This window comes from Prunus avium, chromosome 5 (assembly GCF_965620075.1).
Source record: "Prunus avium chromosome 5, drPruAviu1.hap1.1, whole genome shotgun sequence".
Classification (NCBI taxonomy): Eukaryota; Viridiplantae; Streptophyta; class Magnoliopsida; order Rosales; family Rosaceae; genus Prunus; species Prunus avium.
The window spans coordinates 17,430,603-17,448,688 of NC_142288.1; the positions used below are offsets into that span (position 1 = coordinate 17,430,603).

The following is an 18,086-nucleotide window of genomic DNA, read 5'->3' on the forward strand; positions in this document are numbered from 1 at the left end:
TGATATCACTCAATAATTATACCCCCTTCTAACTACAATCAGATAACCGTAAGCCAACAATCACCTATATCTCTGGACCAATACGATTAGAATCTGAAATGAAGAAATATTCATACAATTCTAGGAACATCTAAGGTGTGGAACAGAGTTCATGCGCAGGTTTAACCTTAAATTTGAGTAGCCCTTCAACTATATACATCTGCTTAAAGCTCAAAAAGGCGATTCCGAGTTGTCAAAGATAACGCCTATCATACAAGTAAACAAAGAAGAAATTACAAACCTCTTAGTATGCTGAACGTTACAAGTTCATCAATTAGCTTTTGGAAAGCAATATGAAGTCTTCATAAATTGTTTCTCCAGCTTCATCCAAAACCCAGTTACATTTTTACTCATCAACAGCCAAGACAGAGAACTCCAAATGTCAAAATCCTAACTTGTACTGTAAAATAAATTTAGGAATAAAAAGAGCAATACTTATACAAGAAGCCCAAAAGAATTGAAAGATGTATTTATACAATCTAGTTACTGGAGTAAATTCAAATGCAAAACTAAGCTAATGAATGACAAAGTTAGAGTTTGCAGTATCAGTCCTTACAAAAGATATTCTGGCTGGCAAAGACAGGCTGAAAAATAATGAACAAGCTAATATTTTAAGTCCTCAATCCATGACCAACGCCTACTGCACATACAACCTAATCCACCAGCTCCATTCTCAGCACAGAGTCACCACACATCCCTTCAACTCTTAAAGGCCTTTCTAAAACTCAGCGTCTTCTTGTAAGAGAACTATTGTGCATGTCAAGCAACCTTTCAAGGGATACAAGAGACCAGCTTTCCTCTGTTTGGGCATATACCTTTTGATTTAGAGAGTCAACTATTATGCTTACATTACCAAAGCCATATATCTGGTGACCATTATGCATCCGCCCGGGTTTAGGCCTAAATAGCAGACCATGCTGCTGCGCATGGGCTTCGATAACATCTTTCAAGCTCATCTCATTACCAATGCCATCCATGTGAGCAGTGCCACCCAAGTTTGCTTGTGCTGCTGCTGCTTTCTGTTGTGCCTCAAATTGCCTTTGCTCAAGCACCCTAAGGTAGCTAATATTCTCCTTCAAACCAGGTTGGATCACCTCCATACCCTCAACAGCCCGATTCATCATGTCAAGACCACAATTAAACTGATACCGGATACTTTCATTTGCATGAAGCTCCTCAGGAATGAGTTCCTTCCAACCTTTATACCAATTCAAAACCTCTTCAAAATTAGGGTTCGAACATAACCAGTGATACAAAACCTGTAGCCACTTGGTGAAGAAAAACTTCTCCATCATATCTACCATTAGATGAATTGGAATAGCAGAAGCCCAACTCATCACCCAATTAAACTGATCAAGTCTCTGATTTGCAGGGTTCACTTGGAAGTCTTGTAGGACAAGCTGCAACTTGGGTACTATAAATCTATGCATGAGCTGTTCCCAACTGGCTGAATCAAACACCTTCTTCCACGGCGAAAGTATGGCATAGGCAGAGGCATCACTGGGGTCCCATGCACCGAGAACATTACTCAACTTGAAGCGTATTGTGTGATACAACTCCTCCAACTTGTATCCCAAGAGTGGTAGCCATGGATGCACCCACACATGGATGGGAACAGTGTCACGGTGAGGTTCCCACAAGTCAACTGCGTCCTTCAATTTGGGAAAGACTACCATATCCAGTATGGCACGAAGGACGGAAGAGGGTATCAATTTCTCCCAATACTCCAAAAAGCGAAGCATGGATTCAGGGTCCTTGGCTTGCCATGTATTGATGCCAGCAATCCTCACTGCGGGTACCACAACCTCAGAAACCAACTGGGTATAAGGCGACATTGTATTATCAAAGATATCAAGGTACCGTTCTCACTCCCCCTCTCCATGAAGCAAATGCTTCCATGAGGATACCACATTCAATCCATGCGAGGGGTTCCTAAGAGGATCCCAACCTTGAAACATCCTGATAAACAGAGGCAGAGCAAAAGAACAGGCAATGCACGACAAGTTACATATTTTATAGTCGTCAGCGTATCTCTTCTGCAGGTCACCAAAGCCCTTTGCCAGTGACTCCAGCGTCAATGTTCCCATGACATTCTCGTCTCCCAGTCGGTCCAACACACTCATAATATCCTCCAAGTTATCCAAGTGTTGCTTCTGTCTGGCCACCTCCGTTGCCAGCCTCTCTTTCTCCTGGTTCAAGCTGATCGCCGTGTCCCTCTCATTCCTCAGATCCCTATCAATCTTTTGGATATCGAGCTCAGCTAAGTCCAGAATCAACCTCAAGTTATGTTGTAGCTCAGGCATGGGAACATCCTCTTCCCTGGCTTTCTCTTTGGCATTCAAATTCTCCAAATTGGTCAAGACTCGAACCTGGGGTCCACGCATATCAACTACCTTGTGCACAAAGACCTCAGTACTCTCTTCCTGCTTCTTGGCTAACAACTCCTTGGCAGAGACATACTGATCCTTGTTAGCCCTGTTGGCCACGGCCTTTTTCCAGGAAAGCCTCTTTTTGGTGGTGTTGGTGGCACTAGCAGTGGGCAAAGGCTTGTTCGGCTTTTCAGCTTCCAATTCTTGCAAGCTAGACTGCTTGATTTCCGTCTCTTTGTAATCATTAAAACCCATACCCATATTTTTTGGCCTCAACTTAGCTTCAATAGGATCGAGAATCCCTTGCTCATTCTTGCCAAGCCCACCTCCTTTGTATCCCATGTTCTTAAGCATCTTCATCCCAATGCCCTTGGTGTGTTTCTCGAAGGCCCCCATCCCCGTCGCCCCCCCTTGCTCCTCCTAGTCCAAACTGAGATTCCTCAGAATCTCTATGACTTCGAGATTGACTAGTAGTCTGCTTGAGCAATTTGAGCTTTTCCCTCTCCTTCAGTCTCCTCTCTGCTCCCTCCTTTATTTTCTTCCCAAATGCCGTCGGCAGAAAATTGGTTTCGTTTTCCTCATCTTCCTCCTCTCCCCCAGTGCAATCAAAATTCAAATTATTCAAACCCAAACCGGAATTCAAATTATTAAAACCCAAACCTGAACCCGTAGCGGCACCAAAGCCAAGGCCACTAGTGCCAACGCCGCTAGCACTGAGGTCATCATTTTGCTGCTTTAAATTTTTGTCCATCTCCTGGTTGGGCAAGACAATGCCAGTGGAGACAAAATTGACGGGCTTGGTGAGGTCGACCTTTTGGTCTTTCCTGCGTTTTCTGGAGCCCTCATTGTCTTCATCATCGTCGGAATCAGCAGAGAATATGCCATAGAGTACATCGTCTTTGGTCTGGACGCGCTTATCCTTGAGCTTGCGATAATAGAACTCGCCACGAATCCATTGACTGTCCTCATAATCCTTCTCTATACCAAACCTTTCCATTTCCTGATAATCATCCATCAGGCTACCCTAAACAAACAAAACAAAGGGAAAAACAAGATATCGTAAGAGAGCAACAATTACCCGCCCAACACACACACATTAACAAAAAAAATCATGAAACTCTGAATTTTTGCCATATCATAGCGATTAGAATTCCTGCACAAATTGATATGTGAAGGATTTCAAAAACACTTCAAGCACACTAATGCAAAAATGTCTAATATGATAGGTGAACTGTAAGATGCAACTCAGCCCCATGAGACAGAAAACATATGCAGATATACAAACTATATAAACTACTAACCATATGCAAATATGTCTCTATTGAATCTATTCCACTTTCTAGAAAAAATGAAAGATGAAAACTGTAAGATGCAATTCAAATTGTCCTTATGAACAAAGCTACATAATAAATGACTAATAAATGCATGTTTCTAATATATTTAGTTTATAGTATGATTGACAGTCAGAGTACTAAAACAATGCCATATAACAATGGAGCTGATGCACATACGATTGAAATTCATATGTGCAGATGTGCCATCATTTACTGAACCTTCACATGCAGCTGATGCAAGTACAGAGGAGATCACGAGCCAAAACACCAAACATTGAGCAAACAACCTTTTAGAATAATATTCTGTCTCAATACCAGACAAAGGTCCCCAAGGGACGAGCAAACACAACCAGAAACTTCTAACAAAACCCTTGAAGAAGATATGGTTGTATAAATTTCTAAGTAACCAAAGCTACCCATGATGTAAATCCCCTAAATTAACAGACCAGAATAAAAATAAATCTTATCATGAGCAATTCAGTGACTATCTATGGAAACTACCCAATATAGAAAACCAACAGCAACAACAATTGAGAGTTAAAACCCTAGAAATTAAAGAGAAAGAGGGAAGAACGAAATTGAAAAATAAACATAATATGCCCTCTTACCTGAGTCTTGTGGCTTCTCAGGAATCCGCTTTAATTGATCCAACAAGGAAAAAAAAAAAAGAAAAAAAAAAAAAAAAAAGGGAAGAATGGAAGACAAGGAGAAGAGTGAGCTCTGTGAAGAGATGGCGCGGGAAGTAGAAGGGAGAGCGTGAAAGAAAACATATTGGGGTATTTTCGGAAGTTTGTAAATTTCATTGAACCCCAGTGCCCAGCGCCTCCTCAACGGCTTTTGCCTATTTGCTTTCTCTCTCTCAAAGCACTTATTCACAATAATTGTTTTTTTTTTCTCTGTTAACCAAACACTAAATAGTCTCTCTGAAACGACGTCGCAGCCGAACATGGGCACCGACGACGACGCCTTCACCTTCCTCAAATTCAACACTCAAGGCGCCGAGGACGACCGTAGTGGAGGAGTCGGGTCGGGTCACCAGTCCGATGCGCCACCCGTATGGGCTGACCCAGGAAGCGCCCCGAATCCCCAGGCAGCTGGGGCGTGCGGCAGCGGCAATAATAATCAGGTGGTTGAGGCCCTAGCGGCTAGGATGAGTGTGCTCAACTCTGAGGATTTGAAGGAACAGGCGTGCAATTTTCTGGTAATTTTTCTATGGTTTTTTTTTTATATTTATTTCTTATGTTTTTTAATTTTTTATATCTCCTTGTAGTTTTTGTAAGTGCGGGTTTAATGGTGAGTTTAAAATCATGGATGCCAATGCCATAGTAGGGAAATATATAAGTGTGCAATGCAGAATTTCGTATTGAGTGAGTCTCATTAGACTTTATTCATGAATTCATATATTGTTGGCAACTTGGCATTGTTCATGAAACAAATCATAATCTGTTCTGTGTGCTGAAAATCAAATCCTACACTTCGGGCTCGTTTGGGAGAACTGATTATCTATAAAAGTGATTTTGGCCTATCCAGAATCACTCACAAACGAATACAACCAAATTCACACAAGTTTAAAAATATATTAAAGGGAACATCTAAATGCGTCCAAACATGGGTTCAGTAAGTTTCAATCAAATAGGTTGAAACATGAAAACTTTTTCTGTGTAAAAAAAGGTTTTATTTTGTTTTCTGGGTTTTTGTTTTTAACATCTTGTTTTCTCCGATATTCGTTTGGAACTCATACGGCTGTGTTTTAGATGGGGCAAGGGGAGATATGTGCTTGTGGATCCTGTCTGACTCTGAATAGAATTGAGGCTGCTAATGATGAAAAGATTGTTGGTGATACCGAAGAGTCTGCATCCAAGCTGCAAGTAAATAATGTTTCAGGATGTTTTCTATATAGGTCTTAAGTTGAACTTTTGGGCTCTTTTTTAGGTCTTGCATATCCAAAGCACATTGGAATCATGAGATGGGCATGGCTGAGGTCATTGTTCTTGAGGGTACAAATTGGAAGAACATAGGAGTTATCCGGAGCGGCAACAAGCTCTATTGCTCTATTTATGAAGTTTTGTAAGTGAAACATATACTCAATTGTGATTCTTGCACTCATAGTGTTTGTGATTTTAGATTGCAAATTTTTAAAATCTCAAACTTCTTGTAAGATATGGGTAGACTTAACAGTAAAGAATTCGAATTAATAAATTTTGATTCACTTCATTTCACTATCTTACCATCCACACATCTAAGCTTTTTCCCCTCAATTAGCCTGAAGTTTTGAATCTTCTGTTTGTAGCTGAAGGCTTTGCTTTTCAAAGAATACATGACCTATTAGTTGTTTTATATGTTGTTCATTACTTCATTATCAATAATTTAAATATAAAAATGTCTGGTACTTGCATGAACAAGTTTGTGTGGAGCTCCACAAAAACTCTATTATGAAGTCAATTTTAATGTGAGCTAAAATTGGTGTGCACTATAAACAAAACTTGAATTGTAAAATAATTGATGCTTTGTATAAAAGCAAAGTCTGATAGTATTCATCATCATGAAATTTTTCTCTTTCTTATCAAGTGGAGATGAAATTGTTCATTAACATTAACAATTGTATTGAAGGTTTTTAGTTGAAAAAGGGCATTTGCGTCTCTTGGATGATAGTGGTACTAGCACTTCCTTGGAGGATATGTATATGAAGATTTCAGATGAAAATAATAGGTGGTATTGGGAGGAATTTCAAGCGTATAGGATACTCAAATCCCTTGGGTACATTGTTGGGCAGCATGGTATCCCCTGGTCTACAATTGGCGTGAAGAGTAAGTGTGAATTTGTTTCTTCTCAAGGTTGTCCTAAAATTGATGAGGCGGTGGACTTCGAAACCAATGACACTAGTTCTTCCAATGGATTGTTCAATGAGATGCAGAGTAATGAAGCAAGACCGGTTTTTGATGTTTATGCCCCAAACAAAAACTTCAAGAAGTCTTCTCCTGGAGATCCATGTTTTGTGCTTTGTTTTACTAGGTAGTTATGTTTTGTGAATTCTGAGAATTTAACTAAATTTATTTTATTTGTAATTAGTTGTGATTGCTCTTTCTTTAATTATCAACTCTAAATTTTCTTGATTAGGTCTCGTCCGCCATCCAAACTAGACCTTGAAGCTCTCGAGAGACAGTGTGGGAGCATTCCTTTAAAATTTTGTCATGTGGATTATGGATCAGCGAGTTTCTTCTCCTTTGACAAGGTGGAACTTCCTACCCTACCTTGACATGTAGAGTTGATGTTTTGTATTTAGGGTTAGTTGCAACAAGAAGATATGAACGAGGCATGCTTTTGTAATTTCAAATTACTTGAAGCGAGATTTTTCGCATTGCTATCATGTGAAATTTGTTAAAAACAGAATCGCCATTTGGCGACGCGAGCTATTTGTCTTCAATTTACATTAAGCCTGTTATGAATGGACAAGTTTCTCAACAATGGGTTACATGTCTCTTTCAACTTGTTCATCTGTCTAGGGTTGGAGTGATAATTCGATAGAGATGTGCATAAATTAGCCAAAATTGTTTGTTCAAACTGTTTATTCGAATCATTTCTGATCTGAGGAGGTGTGAATATTTTGGCTAATTAAACATAAATGGACCGTTTTGAACATCAATCTAAGCGTGGGAGTTACAAACAACGTTGGTTGGAAATTGGCAAATCTTTTGTTAGGAGGAGGATAAGATACCGTAGATAAGGGAAGACCTTTGTGGCTTATTTCTTTTCTCCATAAGCTCATGATCTCATGCTCAGATATTGAACAATAACATGTTCGACCTATTACAAAACTTAATTAATTGAACGAGGGAATGTTGGAAGAGGTTCTAAGTTTGAATATCCCTCCACTAACGATTAAAAAAAAGTAATCGGAACAGGACGAGCTTATTTAAGATCGGAAGAAAATCTGATGATACACTTTATCTTAAGCCACAAGCTCTTCTTGATCGTCGATTCGGAAGCGAAGGGAAGAAAGTTTTGGTCCATTGGAAAGGGTTGTCTCCTGATGAACCTGTGCTTTGGCAATTATTTAGGCTGTTAAGTTGAAGTTCATATTATTGTTGGGTTAGCTTCATCTTGTTTATCTTCTTTGCAACTTGGACCAGCCATGGTGATAAGGTTGTTCCTGTTTTAGTTTCAGTGAATTAAGCATTGAATTGTGAGGGTGAGAGTCTTCTCAATTAGCCTTGCTTAGTAATTATTTTCCTTAATTGAACAGATTTTATCAAACCTTCCGCTACTCACCATAGGTTCTAAGAAACAAAAAGCCAAAAGCTCCTCAGAACGTACCAAAATCACTAGATCAAGAGTTGGTTGGTCTCTGAACTTTTGTTACCTAATCTAACCGGCGTTGCGTTTGATTTGCACGCTACATGATTACGTTGAAAAATCCCGCCGATTCGATGATGTGCATACAATGTCATGTTAGTTGGGAAAACAAATTGTCATTACCAAAAGCACTTACAATTTACAAACACAGAACAATTACTGGCTGCCGAGCTTATTAGCGCATATATATACAAAGAACAATTACTGGCTGCCGAGCTTATTGGCTTATTTCTTGTGGAAATATATATACTGCTTAGTTAAGTCTAAAGAACGTCTATATATTTGAAGCCAAAGTGTTGATAAAAGCAAGAGAAATGGCGTTCAGTTGAAAGAAAACATCATTCTCCTTTCTCAATGGAATCACTTCACCTTTCTTCTCCTTGAAGCCATCTTCACATGTAGAAGAAGCATCCATTGCAGAACTCACTTCTATATTGGCCTTAGCAAAATCCTTGGACTGAAAAGCACAAAGAGCTTCTCGTAGGGTAGGAATGGCGTCAGCATAGAGCTCGGAGCAGTCTCGCAAGCATTCCTTTGCAAATTTGTCAAATGCTTTGTCCTTCAAAAGCCTTGAAATGGTGGAGTTGATGTTTGTGGCATTGGCTATGGTGAGGTTGAGTGAGATGACGACTAGTTCTTGAAGGTCTAAGCTATGGCCTTTGGCGTTGGCCTCAAGGCTTGAAACACAAAACTTGTAGCTCAAATTTGGATCTCCTTGTGAAGCCTTCTTGCAAGAGAGTTGGATGAGATCGTTAGAACCCATAGTTGTGCTATGAAACAGAAACAGAAAAGTGATGACAATCTTGGAAAATGAAGAGAAACGCATCATTTTTTCCTTCCCTTCTTTCCACAAAAAGGGCCTTTTGAGAAACTAATGAATACGAGACTAACTTTATAGAGGGAGCCTTGTTTATATATACTTATATGCGAGCGCCCTACACCACAACTTATTTGAGCGATCGGTTCAAATTCATAATTTGACAACGTTACATGTCAAACTGAATCTCATAATTCTTAATATTCAAGATTTGATAAAGTAACATTCTCTTACCAAATTAATGATAAAGAGAATATATTCCTATTAAATTTAATAATTAATAGTTTAACAACGTAGCCGATAGAATAGGAGATTTGTAACAGATTATTATTATAGATATTAATTTGATTGAAAGGTGTCGAGGAATCTTTATATGATGATGGGTCTTTATAGAAAGTGAAATGAGACATGCTGTTCTTTTTGTTTTCTGTTTCGATTTGGTTTTTGGTTGTGAAGATACGTGACTTGACTGCTATATTATAATTAGCAAGTGAGCGTCGACACGCAAAGGATCAAGGATGGATGCATGTGAATTTATTTAGTGGGAAAAGAAAAGAAAAAAAGATGATCATAATGTGACTTTTGAAGATGATAAAGAGATAGTGGTGTTTGTGATAATTCCATGGGTTTTTAATATTCAATAACAGGCTGGCTTCATCAAACTCGCTTTACCTGGTGGCTGGTGGCACAAAATTAATATATTTCCAATTAGAGAAAATTAATTTTATATATATATGAAGTGATTAAGGAACAAATTGTCGATTCTCCAATAAATATCGTATCAATCACAATCATAATCAATAAGGTCTTTATTATTGGTTAGAAGAAGGCGCTGAGTGACTAATTAATTATATTATTGATGACTTTATTGTAACCAATGCTTCATGTTAATGAAATTTATTTCTTTTCGATCAAAAAAAGTTGGCAGAGGAGCCAAAAAGGTTAAGAAGTTCAAATTTTTTAATTGAGGTACCATTACATGAATTTTGGTTTCAATATTGTCCAAAATATTACAAATACATTAGAAAAATATATAATTTGAAGGGCCAAGGAGATCCTACGCCTATATGTGGCTCCGTCCCTGCTTGAAGCTTTCTCACGTGGTGTGTTTAGCCCCCCCTATCTATTACACTTTTGGCCATATGTAAAAAAAATTTAAAAAAATTGCTCAATTTGTTTGAACTTTGGAATTTCTACACATATAATTAGTTATAGATACAAAACTTGAATTGCGACACCACTTAAGCACAAAAAATGCCAAACTTTAACTGAATTGAGTCATGCAGCACCACTTAAGCACAAAAGTGATATTTTGAGTTGAACTTGAAAGGGAATGAAGAGTCTCACAAAGAAAAGTTTGAGCCAAACCAGCCCAATACGGCAAAATGAGTGAAATAGGTGGCCTTTTTTCCCTTCATTATTGTCCAACTCTCCGACGTTTAGGCTGGCCTGGTTTTGGTCTTTCTTTGGACGGGTGTTAAAAAGGTTGTGCACCCAAGACCCACCATGGGTTGGCTATGCTAAGTTTTTTGTTTTTCTTTTTCTTTTTCTTTTTTACATTAATAATTTTGTTTATAACGTTTCACTAAAAATAAGTATGGCTTGTTATGTTATAGTTAATCAATAATTGTTATTTTTTTTATAGAGAAAAGTTAAACATTATCAATTGTGTTGTTATGTTTATTACAAATATACAAAATAACAATCATAATTAATATTTAATAAAATTTTAATCATCTTTGTTAATAGTGATTAAAAAAAATGTATTTTTGTTTCAGTTAGAATCAAATTTTGGCAAAATTATTGTCTTGAGAAAATCCTTTTGTCAAAGTTTGGTTTCAATAATATCTCTTCATGATGGTGAACCAATTATGAAATGTGAATTTGGTTTTTGTAAATATGCATTTAGGGCTCGTTTGGTTTAAACCTGAGACCATTAATTTATAAATTAAAGTCTTTTTCATTAAGCTAAACCCCGTTGACCCCGCATAATCTTCTAATTCTATTAGGTTACAATCCAGCCCGAAATTTAGAAATGAATATCTTTGACATGTTTCTTTAGTGTTGGTGCTCAATTTCGCTCAACTAATATGGTCAAAAAGTCAACCCAAGTCCAAGTGTGTTGGTGTATTTGAGATCATTTCAGCCTTCTTTTTTTTTTTTTTTCACCAAATCAAAGTGGCGGAGTTGGGCTTCTACTTAGGCCCAATTTGGGATTGCTATCACTTAAAAAAAAAAAAAGTTGATTCTACTGTGCTTTGAAAATAATTAGCTGTAAATTAAAGTAGCTCCATGTTTGGTAAACAATATTTTTAAAGTGCTGTTAGTACAAAACGCAGTGTCAAAACCGTTTGGTAAATTTTAATATAAAACTGTTGTAACTGTGAATAATGACTAAAATAGACATGATGTTGAAGTGTTATGCGCTAATCATGTGGTGGTGAAAGAGATGGAGGTGAAGGTGGTGGTGGTGATGAAGGTGGAGTTGGTGGTGGTGAGGATGGCGGTTGTGGAGGTGGAGGTGGAGGTGGTGGTGGCAATGGCAACGTCGTGGTGGTGGTGGTGGTGGTGGTGGTGGTGTTGGTTATGGAGGTGGTGTGGATGTGGAGGTAGTGTCATTTTTTAAAGTGAATGATGGTATTTTGGGAATTAAAAAAATTCATTAAAGGCTCATCTCTACTTCTTTTGAAAGCAGCTTTGAAAAGCAATCCACAACCTACTTTTAAAAGCTGCTGTCAAAAGGCCACTGCTTTTAAACTAATCAAAATATTTTATTTTTACCAAACACCTTAAACTGTTTAACTTTAAAGTGAAGCAGGCTTTTGGCCAAAAAATGCAATTACAAACGGGCCTTAGTGGGCACCCCACATAATAGAAATAAAAGGTCATCTGAAAATGGCATAGGTGTGATACCGGCCTACCACTCTCCGATATCTTAGTCGAATTATTAGTTAAGAGCTGAATAGTACAAGGGCTATAAGTAGGTGAAGTTAGGGTTTCCCCAATTGGGGTCTCTAAAAAGGACTCAACCACCATGGGGCCTATATATAGATCCCAATGCAAAAAAGGCAACACTAATGGGATGCATTTGGGTCTCTAAATCCAGCCCAACCGAAGCTTGCCCCATATATAAAGATCTTGATAGAACCATAGAGACAGATTGGGCCCTAGTTGCTGCCAAATGCTGACTATGGGTGGGCATATGGACCGAAGAACCGGACAACCGAACCAAACCAGGCTGAAAAAAACCGAAAAAAACCCATGTTGACCAAAAAGTCAACACCAATGCAAAAAACCGAACCGGACCGATGCTGTCCAGTTCCAGTTTCGGTTCTTCAACTCTAAAAATCGGACTGCGCCGAACCGAACTGGGCATAATTAAATATATATTAATTTATTTATATAATACAAATGGTGTCATATAATTGGAGGTTGCAAAGAGTTAAAATAGAACTTATGCACTCGATTTCAGCCCGTGTTAACAGCTCAACACTCAGGGCTTTCTTTCTCTAGCGATACATTTTTTCTCCTCCCTTTCAAACTCTGTGTCAGCCATCGACAACAGCGCCTCCAATTCTTCCTCCACTCTCCTCAGTCATTGCTCCTCCTCTCACATCCATTGGTCGTCGACGTCACAGCCGTTCTTCTCGTCGTCGGCGCCTCTGTCTGGTGGTAAGTTAAATCTCATCTCATCTCATCTCAATTGGGGATTTTTAAAATTAGGGTTGCGTTGTTTTGTTTTGGGGGTCCAGAATTGGATTTATTGTGTAATCAAGTAGCCTCCTTCCTCGCTTTTTCTCTCATTTATAACAGTCGCAAATACATACATATTACACTTTTGAATATTAATTTACTTTTATGGCTGACTATATTGATTACATTTGGGAAATTTTTGCAGAGGCTCTCTAATTGGTAATATCCGAATGCAAACTGAAAGCTAAGATTGTGGACCTTTGTGAGAAAGGTGATTCATACATTAGAGAGTAAGTATCCCATGAATTAATTTTTTCTCGTTGGCATTGAAAATTTGTTTATTTTCACAAGAATTTATTACTTATGGCTGTGTTGATTTGCCCCTTTAATGCGATGATTTATGGGTCGTGTTGTTTTTATATTTATTTAGGCAAACTGGTAATATGTTAAAAAAATATGAAGAAGAAGATTGAACGAGGGGTAGCCTTTCCAACTTGCATTTTTGTGAACAACACTGTATGCCATTTCTCCCATCTTGCAAGTGACGAAACAGTGTTGGAAGAAGGAAATATTTTTCTCATGAGTTTCTTTTTGTTACTTCTGCTGTACATGAAAGATAGCTAAATGTTACTTCTGCTGTATATGAACTGAATATAAGCTTGTAAGTGGGAACATATTGATGCTTTTTTTGTTCTCATGCTGTGATTTGGGTTGTCATATTGACGAGTTCATTGCATACATATTGACAAGTGTTCAAACCTTGCCCTGTTGCTAAGTATACATATATAATTGGAGCTTTGAATCTGATTACTAGCTTGCCTACTTGTAGAGTTCAGCTATTTGACCTTGAACTTTCTGATAACTTTCAGATGCTTATAGGACTTTATTAGATTATCAATTGCTTTTTTTTTTTTTAATTCCACCAAATAATCATACTTAGTAATATAGGACTTTATTAGATTATCAATTGCTGTTTTTTTTTTATAAAAAAATTCCACCAAATAATCATACTTAGCAATATAGGCCTTTATTAGATTATCAAATGCTGTTTTTATTTTATTTTTATTTAGGTGGGCTGTTTTTTAATTTTTAGTTTATGTTGTTATTATGGATGATTTACTTATGGCTATTTGTATTCATTAGTTTATGTTTTCGTTGATTAATGTCAGTTTTTAAGTGATAAATGGACGCGTTTATTGATAATCCGACTTGTGGTGATAATCCGACTTCTTCTTCCGCATCCGCTTCATCACCGTCACCTACTATATCAACAACATCACCTAATCTCATACCTCAATGCCAAATATCAACTGAAACTCAACCTCAAGTCCAAACACCATCTCAAAATCAACCTCAAGCCCAAACACCACTTCAATCGAGTGGGTTACCTCCATTGGTGAGAAAACCAATTCCTCAGAAATCGGATGTATGGGATCACTATGATAAGTATGAGGATGTAGTAGAGTTTGTCAAGGAAGATGGGAGCAAATCTTCAATCTCTAAAAAGAGAGCTAGGTGCAAGTATTGCTTTGTTAATTATGTTGCTGACCCCTCACTAAATGGGACCTCAACTTTGAGGAAGCATATTGAGTTTCAATGCAAGAAATACCCCCAGAGGGTTAGTAAGGATAAAAGGCAAAAGACGTTGTCTTTCGACCAAGCACTTGGTCTTACATCAATGGGTCATACTAAAGAGGATTGGTTAAGATGTTGTGTGGAATGGGTAGTCATGGATGAGTTACCTTTTAGCGTGGTTGAAGGTAAGGGGTTTAGGAAGTTTTGTGATTCCTTGAATCCTTATTTCCAAGTGCCATCTCGTAGGACACTTGTGAGGCATTTTATGACCATGTATTATGCCATGAAAGAAAAATTGAAAGAAGATTTAGCACCACATAGGGTATGTCTTACAACGGACACTTGGACAAGCGTTCAAAACATCAACTACATGGTGATTATGGCACACTTTATAGATAGTGAGTGGAACTTGCACAAAAGAGTTTTTTGTGTGATTTCTAATCACAAAGGGAACTCAATTGGTAAGCTTCTTGAGACTTGTTTGTTTGATTGGGGTTTGACAAGGATACTAACAATCACAGCCGATAATGCTTCTTCAAGTACTTGAAGTCGAAGATGATTCATTGGAGAAATGGTAAGGTTGTGTTGGGGGGAAAGTATTTGCATGTTAGGTGTTGTGCTCATATAGTGAACTTGATTGTGAGAGATGGCTTGAAAAGATTGGACAAAAGCATATTGTGTATTAGGAATGCGGTTAAGTATGTAAGATCCTCTCCACAAAGGTTAGAGGAATTCAAGGCTTGTGTCAAGAAGGAGCAAATCGATTGCAAAGGGCTTGTGGTGTTGGATGTGCCAACTAGGTGGAATTCTACATATATGATGTTGGATTCCGCTTTGAGGTTTGAAAAAGCCTTTGTGAGAATGGGTGAAGATGATGATGGCCCATATATGTCATGGTTTGGTGAAGAAGAACCGTTGGTGGAAGATGGGGAGGTGATTCCTTCTCATAGGCCTAAAAAGAGGGTGGGGCCACCAAATGATGAAGATTGGAGTAATGCTCTTATCTTTGTCAACTTTCTAAAGGTTTTCTATGAGGCCACTTTGAAGATGAGTCTTTCCTTACATCCGGCTTCCCACACCACCTTTCATGACTTGATTGCCATGGAAGGTGAAATTGATGATTTGTTCATAGGAGAGGATATGATTTTAACCGAAACCCACACTTCCTTGGTATTGAATGAGATGGCACAAAGCAAGAAGAAAAAGTTTGAGAAGTATTGGGGTAACATTGATAAAGTGAACCAACTTTTGTTGGTAGCACTTGTACTTGATCCTCGATATAAGTTGGGTAACTTGGAGTTTGTCTTAAAGAGTCGGTATGAAGAATATGTTATACCACCACCACCACCTAATCAAAGTTGTGATTCTAGTGCTACTAGTGAAACTCATGAAACTAGTAATACTATACTAGTACCACTAGCATGACCACTAGCATGACCACTAGCATGCACCAAGGGGGAAGGAAAAGAAGGCAATTGGTGGAAAATTGGATAAAAGAATCTAAAGCAAGTGATACTGTGATATTGTCACATGAAATTGATAGGTACATAACCGATCCTATTGAAAATGTGGTCCCTGACTTTGATATTTTGAGGTGGTGGAAATTGAATGGGGTTAAATATCTGGGTTTGACACTTATTGCAAAAGATGTGCTTGCCATCCCGGTATCAACCGTAGCTTCGGAATCATGCTTTAGCACGGGTGGTCGAGTAGTTAATTCCTTTCGTACTTCATTGACTCCTACCATTGTGGAGGCCTCAATTTGTGCCCAAAATTGGTTAAAGTCCGATGACATCTCTTCTTTAGAGTATGAGCCAAGCATTCAAGAGATGGAGTTTTATGAATCAATTGAGACAGGTATTATTTTTCTTTCTCTTTTTGTGATTTAATGATATATTTTTCTATTTTTTTTAATGTGATTTAATGGTGGATATATGATTTATATTTTTATGTTTATATTTTCTAGATCTTAGGAGGCCATGCACACCAACCAATTCAACTCATGCAACTTTCCAATGAGACTACATGGTTGTTTGAGTGTGGTTTCTGTCTTGAGGTATGTAATTTGCTGCTCATCCAACTAATTGTGTTAATTTTCTGTCTTGAGGTATGTAAAACAAGAAAATAATTGTGTTAATTTAAGATTTTGTTTGAATGAATGCAGTTCATCCAACTAGAGCAAAGCTTGGTAAACCTTGTGATATGAGATTTGCTGCTCAAATTTTTGGCAACTTGATAATGGATGACATAATGGAGCCAATTGTGTATTTGTTTTGTGTAATTTAATTTGCTGCTCAACTTTGTGTAATTTAATTTGCTGCTCAACTTTGTTGTAGTTTAATTTGGCAGACTTGATTACTGCTGAACTTATCATTTTATGTCTTTGTTTTGTTAAAAGTTTCAGTATTTGGGCCAATTGTGGTGTAAAAATTGGGCCAATTATTATGTAAGCCCAACAATTTAAAAATTCAGGTTGTTTTAAAGTTTAAAAACCCAAAAAACTTAAATGGGCCTTCCAGCAAGCCCAAACCGTTGAGAACCGGGAACCGAACTGGACTGTAACCAATCTGGTCTGGTTTGGTTCTACTATCAGTTTGTATAAAAATCAGACCGGACCGGACTGTATGCACAGTACCAGTTTCAGTTCCAATTTGGACTCAAAATTGGGCCGAACCGGACCGTGCCCAGCCCTAATGCTGACCCATGTGATCTCTTTTTTACTCTCCTCAATTAAATGTACGTGCAGCCCACTAATGCACAAAATGAATAAAAATAACTTGATGTCTATGCAATACAATACAATATATGCAATAAAAAAATACCTATAAAGCCCCCATTTTGGGAAAGATACCTTTCAATTCTAGAATATTCCATCTGAACTCTAAATGGGTCTCTATCCACCATTTTTAGCCCCCATTGTGAGAAAGATGCATTTAGTGTACCTTTCAAGCACAAGTACAATAGTGCTTTTATAGGGGTGATTCTTTCCACTTTTGGTTTTCTTCGATGTAGGATTAGTGGCGTATATTAGGGGTGGGTATGAGTTAGGTTGGGTCGGTTTTAGTCCCAACCCATAACCAAACTTGATATATAGCGGTTTATGATTTCTTGGACCCAAGACATGTTCATTATTAGGCCAATCCAACTCAAGCTTTTTGTGATCGGATTTGACAATTCAGTCGGGTAAATTAAGCATATTTTTAAGTTTTAGTTCCAACCCATAACCAAATCTGTACATAGCAGGTTATGATTTTGAACCCAAGACTTGTTCATTTTTAGGCAAACGCAACCCACTATGATTGGGTTGGGCAGTTCTGTTGGGTTGACCTGAAATTATGCCCACCCCTAGCGTATATATGTTGACAGGCTATTTCAAGGTGGACGGTTAGTACTAAGTCGCTCAATTTATAGGGTTTGCTCATTTCTTGGGCAATAGCCAATGTCGGTTAAGACCTTTGGTTGTTCGTTCCATGGGCTTGTCAGCCTAGTATTTGTGCCAGTTCATCTTGTGGGCCTTCTTTACTTCAATTTTATCCATTTTTTTGGACTTTTTGCTTTAAGAGGTTCTTGGACTCATTCAATCGGCCTTAAGAAAGTCAGGTATCACCATAAGGGGTTTGTCATTTTAAATACTTAAAAGATGATCTCCTTAAGGTACAACAATATCAAATTTCATTGTCCAATATTTCAATGAAATGAATATACAAAGAATTGAGCATTTTAGGTTTTGGCTTTGGTCTTTAAAATTCCACATTTTTAAGCTACGAGTGTGAAAGCCTAAGCAACCTAAAATGACAGAAAAAGAAGTTACCTTTCATACTAAACCCTAATGTGGCTTGTAAGATCCATAGGACTTGTGCTAATGTGGTTATCACAAATTTAAAGTGATATAATTAAGTAATTATT

General features: G+C 37.8%; 2 protein-coding genes, 1 long non-coding RNA gene and 1 pseudogene across 4 annotated transcripts; 2 read left to right on the plus strand and 2 right to left on the minus strand.

Annotated features, from left to right (window-relative positions):
• Positions 1 to 423: 423 nt before the first annotated feature.
• LOC110766141 (septin and tuftelin-interacting protein 1 homolog 1 pseudogene) lies at positions 424 to 4,595 on the minus strand (annotated as a pseudogene). Its single transcript, XR_015835967.1, has 2 exons — positions 4,351 to 4,595; positions 424 to 3,432 (listed from the first exon to the last, which is right to left on the minus strand). The product of XR_015835967.1 is annotated as a septin and tuftelin-interacting protein 1 homolog 1 pseudogene (transcript).
• On the plus strand, positions 4,589 to 7,230 carry LOC110766143 (uncharacterized). The gene is made up of 5 exons (XM_021969410.2): positions 4,589 to 4,943; positions 5,497 to 5,591; positions 5,675 to 5,809; positions 6,353 to 6,754; positions 6,860 to 7,230. Exons 1-5 carry the CDS (start codon positions 4,689 to 4,691, stop codon positions 6,996 to 6,998), a joined length of 1,026 nt encoding a protein of 341 aa, XP_021825102.1. The 5' UTR covers positions 4,589 to 4,688; the 3' UTR covers positions 6,999 to 7,230.
• Positions 7,231 to 8,191: 961 nt separating this feature from the next.
• LOC110766138 (putative invertase inhibitor) lies at positions 8,192 to 8,999 on the minus strand. The gene has a single exon (XM_021969401.2). It carries the CDS (start codon positions 8,922 to 8,924, stop codon positions 8,370 to 8,372), a length of 555 nt encoding a protein of 184 aa, XP_021825093.1. The 5' UTR covers positions 8,925 to 8,999; the 3' UTR covers positions 8,192 to 8,369.
• A 6,883-nt stretch (positions 9,000 to 15,882) lies between these two features.
• LOC148294432 (uncharacterized) lies at positions 15,883 to 16,502 on the plus strand. Its single transcript, XR_015835749.1, has 3 exons — positions 15,883 to 16,037; positions 16,147 to 16,236; positions 16,345 to 16,502. It is a non-coding gene; the product is annotated as an uncharacterized LOC148294432 (long non-coding RNA).
• Positions 16,503 to 18,086: the final 1,584 nt, after the last annotated feature.